The following is a 22,125-nucleotide window of genomic DNA, read 5'->3' as shown; positions in this document are numbered from 1 at the left end:
TAATATTGAAACATTGAGATTCTTTTTTAAAAATTTTTTCATTGTTTTATAATAATGCTTAATGTTCCTCCTCATTATATGTTATGTATGTATGACCAAGGCTTCACTTGATACTCGTCTTATCAGGCTCAGTCATTTCAATAAAAGTTGTAGTATGAAACCAATCAATCAAACAAAAAAACCTGGTCAGACTCCAGCGACATCTATTTGATTTTAAGGCAACTTTAACAATATAAACATCAGATAAGTTTATTTTTAAAGTGAATATTCAAAATTGAGTTCAAAACTGTTTGATTTAATTTTGAAGCGGATTTTTTTCTTCTTCAAGAAAAATGTTTGAAAAGCTATTTCAGGTTAAAAGTGAAAAAATATGTAACTTTGTTTTCAAGAAATATTAAGTTTCAAAACAAAATCACATGAGTATAATAAGCTGAGGAAGGTGTTTATCTAGTACTAATTAAATCAATATAAAATTCTGTTAATGAAAAATTTTTTGTGACAAACTATTCCATTTTTCGCATGAAGCATTTTCAAAATTATTTGAGTGATGTAACTACAAAGCTTCAATAAATATAAATATGAGTTAGTAATATTGAATATTAATCCTGTCTTATTTATTTTAATTTATACATTAAATAACAATTTCAAACGAACGAAAAAGAAGTTTTCCATTTGAAAACGTATGTGAGTAAAATGTTTTGGTTATGCTGTTTTTTTTGGGGGGGGGGATAATTTCTGTTTTAAATTTATAAAAAAGTTCATTGAAAATCTTCTCATGAATGATATTATGCACAATATCATAAAATCAAACATAACATCTTACGCACGAATCCATACTGATTTTTAAACATATGAACTATGCTCAATAAATTGAATTGGCCAAAAATATTTTTTTAGTTTTATTATGCAAGAATTAGTTACATATGCTTCCTCAAGCACAACTAATAAATATATTTATGGAAACATTCAAAAAGCTTACAGTATTTTTTTTTTACTTTAAAGTTGATCTTAATATCAGTTATTTTTTAAAGACATATTCTAAAACTGGTGAATAACTCAATTTGATATTTTTATTTCTTCACAATAAGAACTAACAAAATGCACCAAAAATGCACAGATATACAATTATTTTAAGACAAAAATGTGTAGAAAACATATCAAATAAAATTTTATCCATGAAACTGATCGTTAGATCGATCATTATGCATTACAATTTATGTCTTTAAGGAGAACGTTGTATGTTAAAGAACAAGAACATTAAAACAACAATGAGTTGACCAGGAAAAACTTGCCGATAAAAATTTCAAAAAATGAAAAGATGGCAGCTTTTTATTTAAAGATTTTTACATATACCTATTTTCCAGCATTTAGAAAAAAAGCATCATTATAGTAAAAATTATTGAAAAAATTAGCATACGTGAAACATTTGTCGCGTTTTAAAAAATTTTGCCAAATTACATAATTTTCTAAATTAAACAGTATTAAAAAGCACCCACGTTACGGTAATCTAGTCGAAGATCAATTAAAGTGTAAAATAATTCGCCAAATAAATATATCAATTAATTTAAAAACAACAAAAGTTCCATTGAAATGTTAGGAGAATAAACATTTGCGGCAGTAATTTTAGCAATGGAAAAAGTTTTCGCCATGTTCGGGCCGAATAATTACCCCTTGGTTTTAATGTGAGTATTAAATGGCAAGAAATATGTAACCAAATTTTTGTTAAATTTTCTGACGCCAAAAGATTACATTATGTGCGTAACGATGCATTTCAAATCTGGGCGATTACTTTTCATTTTATTTGTTGTCCCATATTTGTTTTTTTTTTTTTTTTTTTGGTTTCAATAAAATGAAGCTTTTTTTTTTTAATTGTCAAACATAGTTTGTTTAACGGATTATTTTACATTTTACTGAAATGTCGTTACTTTTAATGTCGTTTCGTGTCTCGTTTCATTTAATGGGAGGATTATGTAATAAAACTTTGAATGCTTTTCGATGATCTAATTTATTTATTTGTCGAAACAATATGCTATTTTGCCTTTTTCTTGGATTTTTAATCAAAACGAAGTAAAATAATTCGCCAAATAAAAAACGAGCTTTTAAAATAACATCAGAAATCTCGTTAAAACATTTCGCCGAATCAATTTAAGTTCTCCATCACTATGTGACATAATCAGCTGAATAAGTTATCTGAGTCATAAATAGAAATTGAAGGTGTGTAAATTTTTAAAATTAGAAAAAGGAGCAATCATAACATGGTTATGACGATGCAATCTTTACTTTTTAATTTTCGCCGTCGATGATGTAAGTGTAATTTTTTTCAGTTTTCGCCAAGGTAGAGAGAAAACTCACCAAGTCAAGTGACTTGCCTGTAACGAAATAATATCCAAAGAGAAAATATGTAATACATTCATACCGATATTGTGAAATAAAATGATTATTGTCAAAATCTTGGCGATTGTGCCATTAAATACCTCTTTTAAATATGCAGTAAAATACAATATAATTTATAAACAGCAAGGATTCCTTCCTGGAAGAGTAATGTTTAAACCGTTCTCGATATCAACTCACCTTATATGTCTCAAAAAGTTAGATGTAATCCCAGGGCCCGACTAACTAAACGTGAGGCCCAAGGCTCACAATGCTTTGAAGGCACCCTTGTATTCATCATTTTCAGTCAAAGCGAAATAATGTTAAAATAATGTTTAACATTTATCCAAAAGAGGAATTTGATTATTTTCACAAAAATACATGATTTTTCATTGCTATTCATAAGTTTTTAAAAACATTTGGGCCCCTAAGGAAGAGGGGGCCTCAGGCCCAGGCCTAGGATGCCTATGCGGTAATCAGGCCCTGCGTAATCCCAAAATAATGCAAATAGTATTTATTTAATTTAATTTAAAATAAGACATAAGCTTCAGGGATGAATCCGTATATTTTGCCAGAAGCGAAAGCCAATGAGAAATAGTTGAATATTGAGTTGGGACTAGCTTTACGTGAAAAGAAAAAAAAAATCCCCTGAAAAATAGAACTGATACGCCGTTCCGGCATCAATTCGCCCTGTTCTACTCATCGGTTAACCCATGTCAATGAAATTGTACGTTAAAGATAGAAAAAAAACCTATCTTTTAACAGCAGAAATAATACGTTAACTAATGTAAACAAATGATCGCCCGGTTATACTATAGCGCACTCTTGCGGGCAAGTCGGCGCCTTTGATCTTTTGAGAAATGACTGAGCCTGATAAGACACGCATCGAGTGAAACCTTGGTATGACAAACGAGCATGCTCGTATTTTATCATTCCGTAAAACGGGAACTTCATTTTCATTTAAGAATTTTCCCCCTCCCAAAAATTTTAGTTCGGGGCTCCCCTGATTATTTTATTTCATTTTGTATGTTGTTCATGGCTCAATTACTGTTCTAGGGTTAGTTGTTGAATGACTCACCAAAGATCAGTTTAAATAGTATTTACCATATGTATATTTATTTACATATATTAATTAATGTATCAGTATTGTTATTTTCTCATAGCATTATAGTTTTTTATTTATTTATTTATTTATTTTTTTTTTTCAATCTTTGAGGTTAAAAAGCATTTCTTTAAAATGGCATGCATTATTGTAAAATTCGAAAACATGAGTTGGAGCTATAAGTTAAAATATAATGATAGACTGTGGGTAAATAATGAGTGCTTCATTATTCGTCCCCTTTTTCTCAGAAAGAAATTTTGATTCAAAAAAAAAAAAAAAAAACGATTACGTTCCGAATAAATTCTGTGACTTCAAAATTACGTAAAAGTGCTATTTCAGGGGTGCCCACCAGGGGGGAGAGGATGCATGGCGCAGACTGCGCCATTAAAATTAGGGGGGGTGTTTTGAGCGGCATTTTTCTCTTTGGGGGGTCTTAGCGATATTTAAGGGGTGCACCCTTGCTCTGGGGGGGGCACCCCCGGCTATTTTGATCAAAACTTGTGTTTTGAAATCGAATTAATTATTCTAGCTTACTTATCTAATACCTATATAGCTGATTCTTGCTAAACGATTAAAGCTTGCTTAATCGTTAAATCATAGCTGTAATCTTTACTTATAATAGCATCTTTATCCTGTTATTTGTTCTTCATCTACGAATTGAACCCTCTGTGTCATTACGTTCACTTGATGGTTAGTATGGGATCCAAAGCGCCCTTCAAAATAATCTCAAAAACTCATCTCTGCAGACACTGCACTTTACGTTTCCACAGCAGTATAAATCTACAAACTAGTCATAGGTGGACAAAGCGACCCATATTTTTTTACAAATCACTAGTCGATTTTGCACTTCCCCTCTTTCATATAAATTTACGTCTAAAAAAAAAGAAAACAAAAAACAATTTCACTATTACCATTACATGCTTCAATAGTAAAACTTGAGCCCTTAGTTTACTTTTATTTATTATAGAACGCTGTAAAATAAGAAGTTTCAACCAGAGACAGATAAAAATGTAACTTTTTAGAAGCCAGGAAAAAAATTTAGTCGCCAGACTAATCATTTCTCAGAGTTTACAGTGGACACACGCTACATCGCAATTCGACTTAAGCAGAATGGCTACAACGCGAGTTTTCTACGAGAAAAGAATTATAGAGCTAACGCGAATTTTTCGCCGACAACACGAAAACTTTCGGAAGAAAATTGCGGTGTGTAAGTATCAGTTACATTATTGGCTACTAATTGTTGGTTTCAGGACTTTCATCCCTTTGCATCACTGGCAGCGGAAGTCCAAGCTTTGTTTGTGTATATGAATAACCATTTCGTATTTTCATAGAACTTCTCTATAAGGGACACAAAGGGGACCGGAGAATTTGTCCCTTAAATAGAGGTGTCCCTTGTTCGGAGGTATATGAAATAATGCATGCAGCATATTAACTCAGTATAACTCCGTAATAAACTTAAATTAATAACATTTAAGAGTAATTATTGAAAATGTTTCTTAATACACATACTAAATAAAATTTAGAATTATTCAAACTGGAAAAAAATTAGTGAAATTGTAGCAAAAATTTTTTAGTACCAAAGTTTTGTAACTGATTTTCATCATTTAAAATTTTGAACTAATGTGTTACATGGATTTGTTTGATGTCATGTAATTTACAATGCGGAAAACAGTGATCATATTTCAAGTTTTGTATACAAAGCTTGTCATGGGTGGCACACCATCTGTTGGGGCTTTAGCCCATTTGAAAAAAAAAAAATGGTGAATAGGAGAAGCGTGAATGCAGGCTTCAGCAAAAATTTAAGAATACTTATTTGTTTATTTGCCTGTCTATGTCAACATAAACTTTTACCAGTTAGTTTTTGGACGAAAAGGGAACCTTGAATACCTATATAAATTCGATATTTCTAAGGCATTAATATGTTTTTTTTTTTTTTTTTTTGTAATTTTTTCTCGGTGACTGTCCTTTAAATAGAGTGTCCCTTAACGGGAGGCAAATGTATAAAGGCTCCTATTCAAAGGGACTGGGACCAGAAAAAGTGTCCCTTAAATAGAGGTGTCCCTTATTCAAAGGTGTCCTTTAAAGGAGGTACTACTGCAATTTTTTTCATTCTAAATATAAAAGTTGATGAAATATAACGGCTCCTTAGCGCACTATTTCCTCTGAAGTTTTTGAAGATCGAAAAAAAAAAAATTCTGCTCTCTCTCTCTCGTCCATTAATCATTAATATTGCCATTCTAACAGTATTTTGCTGAAAAATTCACCTTTTTCAGAAATATAGTAAAATATCAGTCATTTATGTGATGTGTTTACAAATGCCTAAAATACTTGAATATGTTTGTAAAAAAATTAAATACATACCATTTCCCACAGCGTGAAATTTCAACTTACGCGAAGGGTGTTGGAACGCATACCTCGCGTAAGTCAAGACATTACTGTATAGGCAACTTCAGTATAACATGGCTGTTGATGTAAAGCGTTTATGATGCCCTGGCGCTGGGGAAAAAAAGTTTATTCTAGGAAGGCCCCAAGCCAAATAATATGAAAAAATTTCAATTTTAAGTTTAAAAATATCAAATCCTTATTCACAATGAGTAGTTTTAAATTTATTTTGGGAGGGGATAGGATCCTTTTGGCTGCCATCTGAAATATGCCTTCGATAACATGTTTCTTGTTCTGAAAAAAAAAAAAAAGTCAAGGCATTTTTTTAGTTGTCTGGGATTTTCCGAACACACACAAATTCAGTCATTTGCAGTTATCAAAAAAAAAAAAAAAGCATCTGAACTGATTAGATATAGATGGGTATCTTAACATCATAGTGTAACAAATATTACATTTTAGAAGACTCAATAAAATGTTTTGGGCGGCTCTAGCGACAGCTTTACCAAATTCTTCAAGCATAGTAACTCTTTTTTAACAAAGTTTGCGAAAAATCTCCCCAGTTAACGATATGTAAATCTTCTTAAAATATTTTTTTAACACAAAAAACAACTATATTTTGCTTTACTAAAAAGAAGCAGAGGACACCATTAAAAGAATACAGGAGTCTCCTTTGAGTAGCATGGAAAATGGATCTTTGACACCGTTCCACATAATTCATAGCACTCCTCAAACTTCATAACAATGTCGTTTTCCTCATTGCCGACCTCAAAGAAAAAATAAACTTTGATTTAATGATAGCTGTAGAACGCTGCACACCACCCCCAATACATGTATTACCTAAACCTAACAGTGCATTCGGGATTTTATTGACCATTTTAAGTAAATGAAATAGACTAATATACAAAATCGAAATAAATATTTTTATCTAGTAGTATAGACGCCTTCCCCCAAGTATCATACTTAAACTCACTTTTTGATTTTAATAACTCTTATATTCGAATCTTATATCATATCCCCGCCATCAGTGCCACTGCTTTTTTCAAATGTATTTAATCTTCCCAATTGGAATGAAATGTTTAAAAATAAATGTTATGTTGAAAATGTGATGCAAGTCAAAGACATTGGTCTGATTTTATTTTTTTAATTTTTTGGAATCAAGTTCAAAATGAACTGCTTTCAATTCAGTTCTGATTTGTCTCATTCTAAATTCTCTTGTAATGAAGTAAAATTACAGCACAATTATATTCACTTTTCAGACAGATATGAACTATAACGGTCGTACTTACAAATCGTGTAATTTCTGCTTCAAACAAAATAAGGAATCTTCAATAACAAAGAAATTAAATCACCATTGTTTTCTTACTTCCTTGCTTCTGTTTTCATGCAACACAGCTCTTCAATGAAATTTAGAAACATATACTATGTCGGTCACATTTTCTTTGTTATATTGATAAAAGCAGTGAGTAGCGTTTGTGTTATTTCTCCTCTGTTAGATAAGATCTAAAGAATACAGTTTTGAAGTTTGCTTTTCAATGTCTTTACAAACGAAGCGTTTCGGTCCTTCGCATAACCTCTAAATCAAAAGTATTTATTCTATTGTGGAATGCAAAAAATTATAAAACGAAATTTTGGAAATTTTAATACTGTTTAAGTTAGAATTACAATACAGTTAACTGTTTTGAAGTGTTTTAAGATTTCAGTCTATGCATTTCGTCCATATCACCAGGGATGCGGAGTCAGTTGGGAGTCTAAGACTTAAATTTCCAAGAGTCAGAGTCGGTCATTTTCCCATTGAATCCGTCACTCTACCAGTGCTTGTGGAGTCGGACTCAGACTGATTTTAGAAAAAAGGAGTCGGAGTCAAAGACTCTGAAACAAGGGCGCCCATATGGGGAGGGGCAAGAGGGGGCTCAAGCCCCCCCCCCCTAGAATTTAGAACTTCCCTGCTTTTAGTAATTTTTCTTTGCAAAAATGCAAAAACATTTCTTCTACAGGCGTTAATGAATGAATTATTAAAAACGTCAAATTCTAATAACTCTAATCTGCACTGAAATCAGTTTACATGGGGAAAATATCCTGCTTAACCATGGGGAAAATATTTGACCCCCCTCCCCCACACACACCTTACAATTTTGCATATGGGCGCCCTTGCTATGAAAATCCCGGAATCGGAGTCGGTTATTTTAGTTTCGACTGCGCAGCCTTGCATATCACCACTATTTTTGTTTTTAATTTTACAAATACGTACATTGTTTTTCTCTCGTTTATTTATTCATTTATTTTCCCTGATGTGATTTCTTCTACTATTTGTTTTCCTTAGGGGAGACCTAGCGCCAATTTGCGCATGCGTCAGGTCTGATCTAATTTTATCAAAATAGGGAGGGAAACCCGGTAGTAAAAGGTGCAAAATAACGTATTTCAGCAGTTCTTCCAATTTTGCGTCGAAAAAGACAGACATAGCAAGTGCGAGCGGAAAGTGCGCATATCCTCAACCTATCACCCCTTTTTGAAATGAAATATGTCCTGAGTGGCAGTCTTTGCTTTCGAGAACGGACAGTACGCAAGTTTCCTTGCACAAGCCGATTTTTATTTTATGCAATTAAAACAAAGTGTGTTTCAACTCTTTATTGAGATACTTAAAGACCTAAAAGCGTAAAAATACTATATTTCATAAAGAGCATTTGAAATTTTATGAGGTTAGACGAAAGGAATTCAAAAACTCAAACTCAAAGCAAAATGTAAAGCCTTTGAAGCCTTTTAAAGGTGTTTTTTAAATTAATATTTTACTTCGGATCTATTTTCATTTGTCAATTTAAGTGTGAAACTTATTATTTTATTTACAGTTATCTACTACGAAAATTTACCATAAACCAATCAAGAATTTATTATAATAATTTGTAGTGCTTCATATGCAAAAGAGACTTTAATATTGCATAGTAACTGAAAATATAATAATTTATATTTATGATTATTATTTAACATTTATTTACAATTTTTATATAATATTTATATTTTCTAGCTATCTAACATTTATTTCAATTCAAATGGTAGTAATGAGGTTGGTGGAAGAGTCGGACCCCAACCCCATAACTCATGTATGCTCTTCAATTTTGTGCGAATAAACGTTGTAATATTTCCTTTTACTTTTCCGCACAAAGTATTGCATTTTTATTCAATGTGATTTCACGAGCTATTTTTATTGAGGAAGTTCAATCAAGTAACATTCGTTTGACTTTGAGCTTTCTAAATTAATAGCCATTGTATCAAAAACATCATAGTCAGTAAATCACATTTTCGTTTTTACTATTGATGAATTTTAAGCAATTTATTTGAGGTTACATCACTTTCGTTTTGTTATTTTGCCATGCAACAATCGTTTCCCGAAAGCTATGCAAGCATATAATGAGTCCATAGACGCCTACATAGTTAAAATTTAGTAAATAAATAAATAAATAAATATTTCTTAGCATTTTTTGAATAGTTTTTTTTTTATTTACCAAAAATGAATAAATTATTTATTAAATATTTTTAGAGTAAATTTTATAGTTCGTGCTCAAATCAATTGTTCAACGTTCATTTACATGTTTGATAAAAAGCTGCCAAAAGACGCATTTTAAAATAGAAAACGTTTTGAAACCGCCGATATACACATGTTAACAGCGCCAGAAAATCGGAATTTCGTCTGCGTAATAATAACTTTTGGTCACGTAAATAGAGTCCCATGTTTACACAGTTATAGTGAAGTGCTCTACAGACTATTTAGTGGGTAGTTTTCCTTTTTTTGCTTTAAAGAAACAACAGAATGGTCAAAAAACACTTCAAGATATTGTGCAGTTGAATGCAAATGGTATTATGTCAAAATCATACGAATCAGTTACATTTATTTTAAGATCATGTTAAGTTAGCCTCAGAAAAAAGTTGATTTAAAGCGCATATTATTTCTTGCATCTGGCAATGTCGAAGTCCCGCAAAAAGTTGAAGTGCGTTCGCGCTAGTTCTTCGCGTATGGATGTGAAATGCTGCTGTGCATGTTTTGTTTGATTTTTGACAGAAGCAGCCGGTTTTGCACCAACAAAGTGGCAGGCGTGAAATAGCTTTTGTAAATGGTTTGCGAAATGCTTTTGGTGATTTTATTGAAAGCTTATAAACGAATCTTCACTGCCTCGTAAATCTAACCAGCAGAATAGTGTTTATTCGCTGTAGTTAGAGTAATTATATTTTTTGAAATTATGCGAAATTTGAGATTTGAAGAGGAATCGCACGTCTTGGGTAAGCATCACCTTTGTGTATTACATAATTCTTTCAGAAGGTTTTTATCTATAGGTGTTGAATATGACAAGATTGTTTTTTCAAACATTTTTTATTTATTTTTGTGATCAAAAATATTTTGCATTGTTTTGTGTTAATAATTGTTGTGGTTAAAATAATTTGAAAAATAGATCCCAGTTTCTTAAATTATGCAATCAATTTGTTTTAAAGAAGAAAATAGTTTTAATTTGAAATTATGCTTGTTATTCTGAAAAATGAGAAAATACTGTAACTTTGTAAGGAAAATACAAGATTAGTTTTAAATGTATTTTTTTCTTATTTTGGGGAGGGGGAGGGACTTTTTTGTGCTCACAGCAGGTTTTTTTCCTGCATTAATTATGTTAACATTTGAAAGCAAATTATCATATTTTTGTCCCCCTTAATTGATATTGCAATATTCAAGTGTCAATTGCTGTATTTCTCTCTCTACTCAAAGTTCCTGATATTTCATTTCATGTATATCAAATTGTATTCATGTATATTTTAATTTACATGGGAGCTCGCAGGGGCTCAACTTTTTGAAAACACCTACATATTGGATGGAATTCAGACTATTTACGCATTAGAATAAGCTAGACTATAAGGACCCATGCTTCTTTTGTTAAAAATTAAACTCAGTGTTATGTTAACTTTTACAGAACATTTGACGTCAAATATTACTCAGGTTAATAATTTGTTTTGTTCATTATTCAAAGATAGAATTTCTTTTTTTAAATAGATTTCCACAGTTTGTTGCTTTAATGTCAAGCAGCACTTTCTAAAATAAAAAAAAAAGATTGTTTTTAAATATGATGATATATATATATATATATATATATATATATATATATATATAATATATATATATATATATATATAATCTTCACTAAATACTTAATGTGTTGTGTGAAACATTTGAAATTAAGGTGAAAGACATTTTTGTACTTGGGAGAATTTTAAATTTGAAGCATTTTTGATGTCTGGCAAAAGAGTATTTTTTGTTTTGAAATTAAATAATTCATAGGGTTGTCCTGTGTTTTTCTAAGAATATATACTGTGAAGAGTTACGATATATAATATTATAGGAATATTTCTTAAGCTTTTTTAAATGAATTTTTAACATGGAGCAATCCTAGAAAACAGGCTGTCCCAAATGACAAAATGAAATTTCCATCTTAATATTTCATCTATTTCTGAAATATAAACTCGCATTTAATAACCTATGTATGTTTCAAAATATAATTTGGAATACATCTATGAAATATGTTTTAATTCACTAAAATTTTTTTGATTGATTATTAAATATTTTATGTTGTCCTAAAGAAATGTCAGGTCTGTTACCAAGGGTAAAATCATTTGAAAATTATCCAGTAGATAGCTTCTCCATATTTAAATATTGCTTTCATGGTTCAGTAGGAAGAAAGAACAAATTTGAGTAATCCTCTTGGCTTAAAAGATACTTTTAAGGCATTTAGCTTTTTGCACAAGGGGTCATTCCACGTCAAATCAACCACAAAAATGGGATTTTAACACCCACCGTCTCGGAATTTGACCAAACTTTGTATACTTCACCCCTTTATGGTTACAAACAACCCCCTATTTTTTTCTTTCAGTATCAATGGGTTTTGATTTTATAGCCTTTTGAAATTTGACAATTTTACATTTTTTTTCATTTTCGTGACACTCAAACTGAGATGTTGTTGTTTATGAAAAAAAATTATTTCTTGGTAACTAATGCTATAATCTTTTTGAAAATTTTTACACAAAATAGACTTTGAACATGTTGATAAAAAATATCTTAAAAATCTTAGTTTGCACAAACTTTTTTTTTAAAAAATTAGAAAATTGAAAATTTTGAATTTTTTTTTTTTTTTCAAAAAAAGGTGTTGGCAAAAATTTGAATTTCACCAAGAAGGTCAGTTTTAAAAATCATAATATTTTTAAAAAATGATCATGAATATGTACTCTAGCTTATTCAATGAAAAACATTAGGGAACTTTAAGGGATTCTGTCCCCCCCCCCTCTTCCCCACATTCTGGAAAAAAAAGCATAAAACATCATACAATCTCTTCCATATTCTTAAAAACAGAATTGTCTCAATCATTATGACAAAAATTCAAATATACAGTGTGTTGAATATGGAACTCAAATGTAAAAAAAAAATATTTAAACTTTTATTTCATTTTAAATAGTTTAAAATGTCAAATCAACCACAAAAATGGGATTTTAACACCTACCATCTCGGATTTTGATGAAACTTGGTATACTTATTTTGTGGTTAAAAGCAACCCCTTAGTTTCTTTTGTTTCAATCTCAATGTATTTTGATTTTATAGACTTGTGAAATTTTTCGATTTTGCATTTTTTCTGTCATTTTCAAAGACACTAACTGAGCTGTTGTTAATAAGAAAAAAATGTTTCTCAGCAACTAATAATATTACCTTTTTGAAAATTTTCATAAAAAATGTTAAGACTTTGAATATTTTTATAAAAAATATTATAATAATCTTAATTTATACTAAAAATTTGTAAAAAATCAGAAAGTTAAACATTTTGTTTTTTTTTTTTTTTTTTGGTCAAAAAAACCATTGTTAAAATTTTAAATTTTTAAAATCAGGGTCAGTTTTAAAAATCAAGATTTAAAGAAAAAATGATCATGAGTATATGCCCTAACTTTTCCTATGAAAAAAGTTATGGGTCTTTTAGGGATTCTGTCCCCTCCCCCCTAGAAACAACGAAAGCATCATAGAGAAAAGTTCTTCCATGTCTTTGAAACAAGAGTTCCCAGCAATTATTTAAAAAAATTAAATATAAAGTGTTAAATATTGAACTCAAACATATTAATTTAATATTCAAGCTTTTTTTTATTTGAAATAGTTAAAAATTGTTTAAAATATAGACATTCTGAAAATAAGATATCATGAAATTCAAAAGTTGCAGACAACAATATCTGCATACAGATTACTGCATTTTAGTCCAGACAATTTAAAACAAAAGTAAAGTTTTTAACACCAATTCATAATCATGCAGTTTCTAGTACTTTCAGGATCCGCCCCCCCCCCCCCTTACGTTTGAGAAAAATTGCTATCGTGGAACTGTTTTTCCATTATAGTTTTACTGCTATACAACAAATTCATCCTTTTAACTTCTTGAAATTACATTTAACATCCCTTAAAAATCAATGGCCTGATTGTTTAGTAATAATATGTTCTAAATAAAGTAAATTTACCTTTCCCCCTCCCCTCATAGCAAATGAAGAAATAAATTAGTATTTATGCACCTCTCGTATTCAATGGATTTTGATATTTTTTTAATCACAACTGGAAAACATTATTATTTGCATGGACTTTTTTTTTGTCGAGATTCCCTTTCCCCAGCTTAATGACATAACTTGCGATTTTTCCTCAACTTACTGGGGTTCAAAAATTTTAATTCCTAAAATTTTTTTTGTCTGTATCACTTATCTTATTAATGCTTAACATTCACATTATGAAAATTAATTCCAGTAAATGAATTTTCTATTCTTTTTGTTTTCTTTCTTTGAAAAAAAAACATAATAAAATCAATAATAGATTTGAATATCTTGTGAAGAATAAATACATATTTGTTGAAAAGAGATAAAAGCTTCTTGTTAGTCAGGTCTGCTAAAGATAACAAGTCTTGCTCAGGCATGTTTAGAAAACAAGTAATGGTGCCTTCTTTCTCTAAACGTCTCCCATGGGGTACCTTTTATCCTACCCTATCACAATTGCACTAACAGAACAGAGTGGTTGCTGACTCCCCTGGATAAAAGATAGAATTCTCTAAAAGAGCTTTTCTAAAATTTTGAGAAAAGGTCAATATGAAAGAATGAATTGAACTAGAATAGCAATTGGATGTTGACTTATAGGGGTTCTTGCAAATGTGTGTGTGTGTGTGTAGTTAGAAAGGTTTTCAGCTATTGAAGTTAGTATTGTGCCAACCCTAAGAAAAATAAATGTTGAGTTACCTGGATTATCAGTGTGTCCAGTTACTGAAGTTTCACTGTATTTCAACTGGAATATATATATATAAGGTTTATAAATCATTTGTACAAAATAAAAAGTGGCTTAAAAGAACATACTGCCCTTGATAAAACTAATGTAGCAGTTGAAAGAGGAATCAAGAAAAAGAAAGGGTCTTTTGAATAAAAAGTTGTTAACAATCTCACAGTCATAATATAAGCAGTTAACTTTAAATGTGAACCATACAGCTTGCTGATCAGCTGTCATCTAATACCAGCTGTTCCTTTATGGGAGCTAGTAAAGCAACCATAAGGTTAGGGAGGTGACAGGCAAATATATTAAAAAGAAAACAACATCTAAAAAAAATTACTAATGAAGTGTAAAATAAAAATACCTGTCATTTGTACAAATGCCAGGTTATTAGGATCCCTTTATGATCATAGAAACACTCAAGATAACAAAACACTTTTATGGTCAAATGAGATTGTTGCAAAGCCTTAATTGTAAACATTTTGGCCAATGGTAACCATTTTAAACTAATACCCAATAAATTGCTATGTTAAACCAAAACTTTTCTGATTTATTCCATTAGATCAGAGATAAACAAATCCAAGTTTCAGTTTGATATTGCATTAGATTAATGAAACAAGTTAAAAGCTCTGAGCTTGTATTTATAGGATTTTTAATATTTTGTATAAATTGCCTAGTTATAAATCAGAATTAGATGAAAAGTTTTAATTTCTATGTTGCCCTAAGGTTAACAATAATTTTTAGTATGCATAAACTGTTTTAGGAAAATTTCGAATTCCGTGATATCTTATTTCTATTGTTTATTTTTAATTTAATTATTTTCAATTAAAAAAAAAGTGAGTACTTAAATGTTTACATTTAAGTTCAAACGCCAATGTATTTCAATATTTAAATTTTCTTTAACGCAATTATTAACTTAGTTTGTAATATTGCGATCAACTTTTTTGCATTTATCAAAACAGGGGGCAGGGCAGGAGGGCAGAATCCCTCAAAGTCCCCTAAAGATTTTTATTTTATATGTTAGCACACATGTTAATGATCATTAAAAAAATATATATAAATTATTTTAATTTAGACCCTTATGCCAAAATTTTAAAATCTTAACTATCATTTTTTTATTGAAACAATTTTTAATTTTTCAGTTCGTTAATTTTTTTTAATTGCTGAATATAAATTTAGAATTTTGTCATATTTTTTTCTGAAATACTTGATATCTTAATATATAATATAAAAATTTTCAAATTTTTTTTATCTTTAGTTAGTGAGAAATAATTTTTTTTGCAAACAGCTGTTGTTCATTCTCAGAGAACTGTAAATGACAACTAACGCAAAATCGCAAATCTTTGAAGGGTCAAAAAAACTATTTTTAATAGAGAAGAAATACTTTAGGAGGTTACTTAGGACTATGAAAAGTAGAAGTAAACAAAGTTTCATTGAAATCTCAGACGGTGGGTGTTGAGGTGTGGTTGAACTGACATGGAATGACCCCAAGGTTTTTTTATGATGTCTGGTCTGTTACCAACTTTTTAAAAGTCAGTGTTTGAAATCAGTAAAAAAAATCCTACTGGCCCTTTGGACGAGTCAAAATGAAGATATACTGGTCCACAAACAACATCACTGGTCCGCTTTAAATTTAACACTAAATATCTTTAAACCTAAAATTATTTGCACTTTATGATTACGTTTATTAAATTAGTTTATATATACCTGTTTTTTTATTTTTAGTACAACACTAAACTAACTCGGATGTGCAAAATTACTGAACTGCATCTAGTTTGAACTAGGTGTCTCAAATGTAAATTTTTTTATTTGGCAATAAAACAATTAAATCTGGTATCTTTTGCAGTCAAAGTTTCAGGGTATTATACTCCCCCCCCCCTCAAAGTATGATATATGTTGAGTAAAATGTGGAAAAGAATTTAACCAACGGTTTGGCTACGTTTATTGCTTTTAAATTTTTTCTAGCCAAGTGTGATCAAAAATAGCCAGTGGTTGGTGGTCCAAGGCAAGTTTCACTGTCCTGGGACCAGTGGACCAGCAGTAATTTCGAACCCTGAAAGTTAATTGATCAATCTTTATTAACCCGCTTGAAACATTCAAAGTAACTATGTGAACTAGATTTGAGACCTAATGTTTCAAACTTAAAATGTTTACACATGTTAAGAAAAAAAAATTAGGCAGTCATGGGACTGCCCACAGAAGTGAAAACTTAAAACTGCAAATTAAAGTCGGTATGTTTGTGTGTGTTGGAGAGAGAAAGAGCGTGTGTGTTTAATTTTCATTTAAAATAATTGTAGTTATTAAAATTTTATAATTTGTAGATTCAAAATATCAGCTACAGTCTAATTTTTGCATTTATCAGCAATCCGAGCATCAATTATATCCATTTTGATTGGTCTATTTCAGTTCATTTATAAAGTAAATATGGCTGCAAATATAGGAAATATTTGAAAATAAATTCTTAGTTTGTGTCATTTAGTTTTCCATGCATAAAAATAACAAACAATGCATATACTCAACTTTCCACTCAACCAATAGGGAGCATGCACTATGTCACAAAATATGATCAAGTTGGTGGTATTTCATAGATTTGATGATGGTGATGCCAAAAATCAACATTAAAATTAAAAACAATCATTCACTTTAGCGTGAAGAGCAATTAAAAAAGGCGATTTTTGTAAACAATGTCACATGACTGAAAACGCACAGCCATTAGACCACGTCATAAAACACGATTCTTCCTCTGCTCCGCTACCGCTATGCAACGTTCGCAATGTGTTCGTTTTTCCAACACATTGCTTTTGCTATCGCTATAATCAGGGTCCAAAAATGGATGTAATTTCATTTTTTTGCTTTTTTTTTTTTGGCGTTTTTCCCGTTTTAGTGAATTTTTTAAAGACGTCCACAGCACTTTTTGCTTTTTTTAAAAAAAATTCAGGCCATTTTAATTTTATCTATAAGCCAAAAGTTTTCACCTCCGATTTTTGAGACTAGTACACTCTCAAAGGAGCTGTTTCTTCTTATTTGTGGGGGTCGATAGTTCGCATTGTTCACTTTGAATAGGAAAATAAGGGGAACAAACAAAAAGAAGAGGTTTTGATACTGTGTACTAACTACATTTCAGATTTGGGTGAAATAATTTTCTTAGAAGTAGATTTCTGAAGACTGTGTCCCTCTCAATACTGAAAAGCAAAAGCATTCATATTTTTTGCAAAAGGCAGCTTTGGGTGTCTGTGCCCCGATTCTTAGCAAAACAAACCCATGTGTAAGTTATTAAAATATTTAAACTATTTAAAATGAGATTCTGGCCTCATTCCTGAAGTGCAGTTTTAAAAATTATAACAGGATTTTTTCAAATTTAATTGCTTTTTTTTAGGGTCATTTTTTATTTTAGTTTAGTTGGGTTTTATTTTAGAGCATTTTTAAAGTTTTACTACGTCATCATCTTCCGGGACTTGGTTGCGATCAACGATTTATGTTTTGTTTTAATTTCCTTTTTTAATTGGATAAAACTATTTCATGTAAAATGATGGAAGAAGGGCTCGTTAAAGGCCAATCAGATGTTTTCCCGAAGTTGGATAAATGACCCTAAAAGTTAAAAAAAAAAGATCCTAAAAAACAGTTAAATTTGAAAAAATGCGGTAATAATTTTTAAAACTGCACTGGAAATGAGGTTAGAATCCCATTTTAAATAGGTTAAATATTTTAATAACCTACGCATGGGGCTATACTCTGTTTTCTTTTTGGCAAGACATCCTACCTTTATATCCGAGGAAATGAAAGGAGTTAAAGAAATAAGTTGAGTTAAAAGCTTATACATTCGTAAAAAGGGGAATTTTTCGTCTGATAAGTAATTTATTAACCAAAAAATAGTAATTTAAAAACCAAATTTTCTATCAGTTTTATCCTTCCAATGTGTGTAAAGAAAAATTGATGCCATGCTGTAGTTGATTTTATCATTTTAATTAAGTTACAGGCATAGTTAAGCGTTGTTTTTTTTTTAATAATATTTTATAACTGAAAAATTTATTCATTTTCAACTATTTATACTATTTTTAAACCTCGACACACAAAGGAAGGGGGTTATAAGTTTGACGTGTCTTTGTATGGCACTCTAGCGCCTAAACGGTTGTACCGATTTTGAAATTTTTTTTTGTTCGAAAGGTGAGTTGATTGAGAGTGTTCTTAGCTAGGTTACGTCTTCAGATGACAGTCTAGGTTACGTCTTCGGAAGATATTAATTAAAAACCTCTAAAAGGTTTTTTGCTTTTTTTTTCAGTTTAAAAATTTAGTATTAATATAAAAAGTAATCTTTTCTACGTCAGATAGAATATGTTTGAAACTTCCATGTTCTATAGAATTCGAATTATAACGTTTTTTTAAAGCCTATTTTAAATATGTTTAAACCTTTAACCTGAGAGAACTCGCGGTACTTTTCGTCACACGAACGCTCGCGGGGGGCTCCGTAGGCCCGGAGTGGTTATTTCAGTGAATTAAGTTTGCAAAATAGAAAAAAAAATGTGTTTTCAACACTGAATTATAAATAGATAAACAGCCTCTAAAATATGTTTTAAAAAGTAAGGTTTAAGAAAGTTTTATGATACATGAATCTAAATCTTCTTCTAAGCATTACTGATGATCCCTTTACTGTTCTGTGTCGACTTCTTCTTCATCATCTTCATTAAGGGAGTTCTCATCAGTTGAAACCTCAACCAACAAGGTCTGCAACCTCTTCATTTCATCTTTGTAGCTTAAATAGTGATGCATTTCACAACCTCTTCATTTACATTCACAATCTGAAATGAAAAGCGTGAGTGCTCGCTCCGGGCCTCTGAGGCCCGAACTGGAATTTTCTGGGGAAAAGGGGGAATGTACATTCCTGAAAAGCATGTGGTCAGTATATAGGTCACCACGAACGCAGCTACTGTGGACCTCATTCATTTCCGTTGAAGGGTTGATTTTTGGCAGCGTAGTTTTGTAATGACCGGGCTTGAGAGGCCCGATGCGAGTTCTCCCTGGTTAACCATGCGATTGGTAACCGAATTCATTGTTGGCCGAAAAGGAAAGAAAATGCAATGATTTAAAATGTTTACCTGTTGCCAGTTTATATTATTTAACAAATAAAATACTTGTAGTTAATTTTTAATAGAAAAGTATTTTAAAAGGATCTTCATATTTACCTCTTGATTCTACATTTGTGACTCAGTTGGTTTTTGTTTTAAATTTTGATTTTAGTTATTATATTCAACAATATTAAAATGCTTATAGATTTCCAATGAAGTAATCTTATTAAACTTTAGTCACAATCCTCAAAAAACATCAGAATTCCGTTGCATTTTGTAACTACAATATGATATTCTTAAATCGTAAAAACCAAAACTATCCAAAAACCAAATTTTTATACCACAAAAAACTCTATGCAATATCAATATTTGCCGTTGAATATGATTCATTCACAAAAATGTCTTCTATTCTACATTTTCCCCCCAACTTAAAAAAAGAAAGCCTAAATTTTGCCTCAAAGTATAAAAGCCCGAGCTAAATTCTTTTAAAATGAGCTCTCTTTCGTAACTATAAAAATCTCTATTAAAGGGGGAAAAAACAATATATAAAGCCTAATGACTTTTGAAGCCTTTACAACCACTGAACGCGTCAACCTATGCCTTAAAACTTGTGTTCAGAATGCGTTGATTCCATGTTCTCGGACTCCGCCATTGCAATGTAAAGCGCAAGCAGAATGTAGCACTGGGAAAAGTGTTTATTGACGTCACAAGTTCTTTTCGCCGGTAGTTTTGTTTTTGCAGGGGCGTGGCCTAATCACTTTTAAAACTCATTTTAATTACGTTTAAATTAGTTTAATTGAGATGTTATTGGTATATTTCGACATAGTTTTTCATGATCTTTCGTTTAGAAGTGAGTTTGAAAATCATGCATGTTCCCTATTTACTCTAGTACCCCTCTGTAGCCTAGAGCAGACATGCCATCAGATTGACCAGCATGGAAGGAAATTCGAATTTTGAGGCATGCTGGATAGTTCAGGATTAATTTTAGAAAAAAAAGGAAATCAGATTTAAATTTTAAACGTTATTTAAATTGAAAAATTCCATTTTTTTTAAAATTTATATATATCATTCATATTCAATATCATTATTTTTTTATGCCCTGATCCTTATTATTATATTCCAAAACTGATAGTACTGATTTATGGTAACGAAAAGAAATAGGAAATAAAAAACTTTGATTGAAATCTATTTAAATATCTTTTATATAGACTGCATCGACTGTAGTTTTATATCTCGTTGTGCTAAGATTGCAATCACTGGACATCGTTAAATTACATCTCCCCAATTTAAAGTCTTGGGCTCAGGCCTAGGCCAATAGGTGCCCCCCCTCCCTTATTAACTATGGTGTTAGAATCAAATTCCGGTTTATATTTGATCTACCCTCGTGTATATATATACTAGCAGCACCCACACGGCGATGCCCATTCTAAGAACTTAAAGGTATTTCTAAGAACTTAAAGGACCATTGAATAAAAAAAATCCATCCCCCCCCCCCCACCCACTTCTGATGGTAAATGTTAATTTTTCTTCAACTAAAATGTGTACACACCTTTTCAGAAAACCTATTAGTCTTTTTGGAATTTAAAACTATTTGGCAAAACACATTAAAAGATAACCTCCTGCAGTGACCAGTTGGTTCGCCTCTCTATGCAAGCAGCCCCAAAGGTACTTTCAATGCCCATTTTGTCTGAAAATAATCAAAAGCACCTCCGCTTTTATGTGAATACTTTATTTTTCTAAGTCGGGGGGGGGGGGGGCATTGATCACCCTTTAAAGTTCCTTAAATTCGATCCAAACTATCTCTCACTGACCATCTACCTATATTGACCTCTTTTTTATCAATCAATCTATCTATAGGGTCTATGCATATCTACCTCTGATGGTAATTATCAATCTTTTTCTATATATATAAAACAAAGATGATACAAAAAACCGCACGCTTTTTGTTTAATTAAAATAGCACCAAAAAAAAAGCTCTCTTTTTCTCGTAGTGTGCAGCAGATTAAAAAAACTCGCTGCTTTCATTGAATCAAATGCACAAAAATACTGAAAATATGTAATGTTAAACAACAAGAGCAAAACGTCGAAAGGTGAGAGGGTGAATAAAATTCCTAAATGAAAAAGAAAGCCGTGGCCATGACATCATTCCCATGACGTAATCATAAATTGAAGATAGCTAAAACTTCGCCTATGCTTGGAAGTCGTGCCGTGCTTCGTCTTTAAAAAAGTTGTAGAAAATAAAATGATTTCATATTTTTGAGTTTTTTTTTTTTTAAGAAGGTTAAATGGTTTTACCATTACATAGTTAAATTTTAGAAAAGAGGCCTTCATCCTTTTTGCATAATGAGTTTAGAAAAATTAAAACAAGAAAAAATGCAAAATAAAGGTTTTTTTTTTCTAAAATTCATAAAAAATACAAAAATTGCTCTATATGCAAAAACTTTTCTTTAATCATACTTAAAATTAACTTTTCCACCATTTTAGTACCAAAAATATTTTTCTGGCGTAATTGGTTCAGGGTCTGTAGGGTAAAAAGTATTAAAAACTGCTAAAAATCACATAATCATTAAATAACTTTTTTTCTAATTAAAATATTAATGTAAATTATAGCCTATAACCTTCCTCACGAAATGAACTATTCAACGCAAAAAGAATTTTTCAATTCCAACCAGTGGTTCCTGAAATTAGTGCATTCAAATTAACAAACTCTTCAGCTTTATATTATTAGTATAGATATGTGTTTGTGTAATGTCCATAAGAATTGGCCACTTACAATTAGCAACCCACTATCCTGCAGGTATAGAACGGTATTATTAGTTATCCGGAATGTTTGATAAAAATGATCATTCTGCTGCATTTGTTATAGGGATGTGTCATTCATGAACGAATGGGTCAAAAATAATGAATCT

The 22,125-nt window shown here is 30.8% G+C and overlaps 1 protein-coding gene across 3 annotated transcripts in view; it reads left to right on the top strand.

Annotated features, from left to right (window-relative positions):
* The window catches only part of LOC129218547 (DNA damage-regulated autophagy modulator protein 1-like), a gene marked incomplete at its 3' end in the record, with an annotated part of 71,926 nt that overhangs the window by 35,678 nt on the left and 14,123 nt on the right, over positions 1 to 22,125 (top strand). Inside the window, 1 exon segment of one of the 3 annotated variants that reach the window (XM_054852849.1) lies at positions 9,867 to 10,123. Coding sequence (XP_054708824.1) covers positions 10,084 to 10,123 — 40 coding nt within the window. 3 annotated transcript variants of the gene reach the window in all.

The sequence above is a fragment of the Uloborus diversus genome, chromosome 3 (assembly GCF_026930045.1).
Source record: "Uloborus diversus isolate 005 chromosome 3, Udiv.v.3.1, whole genome shotgun sequence".
In the NCBI taxonomy this organism is placed as follows: Eukaryota; Metazoa; Arthropoda; class Arachnida; order Araneae; family Uloboridae; genus Uloborus; species Uloborus diversus.
Note: the sequence above shows the minus strand (reverse complement) of the source record. Positions and strands in the feature narration are given on the sequence as shown.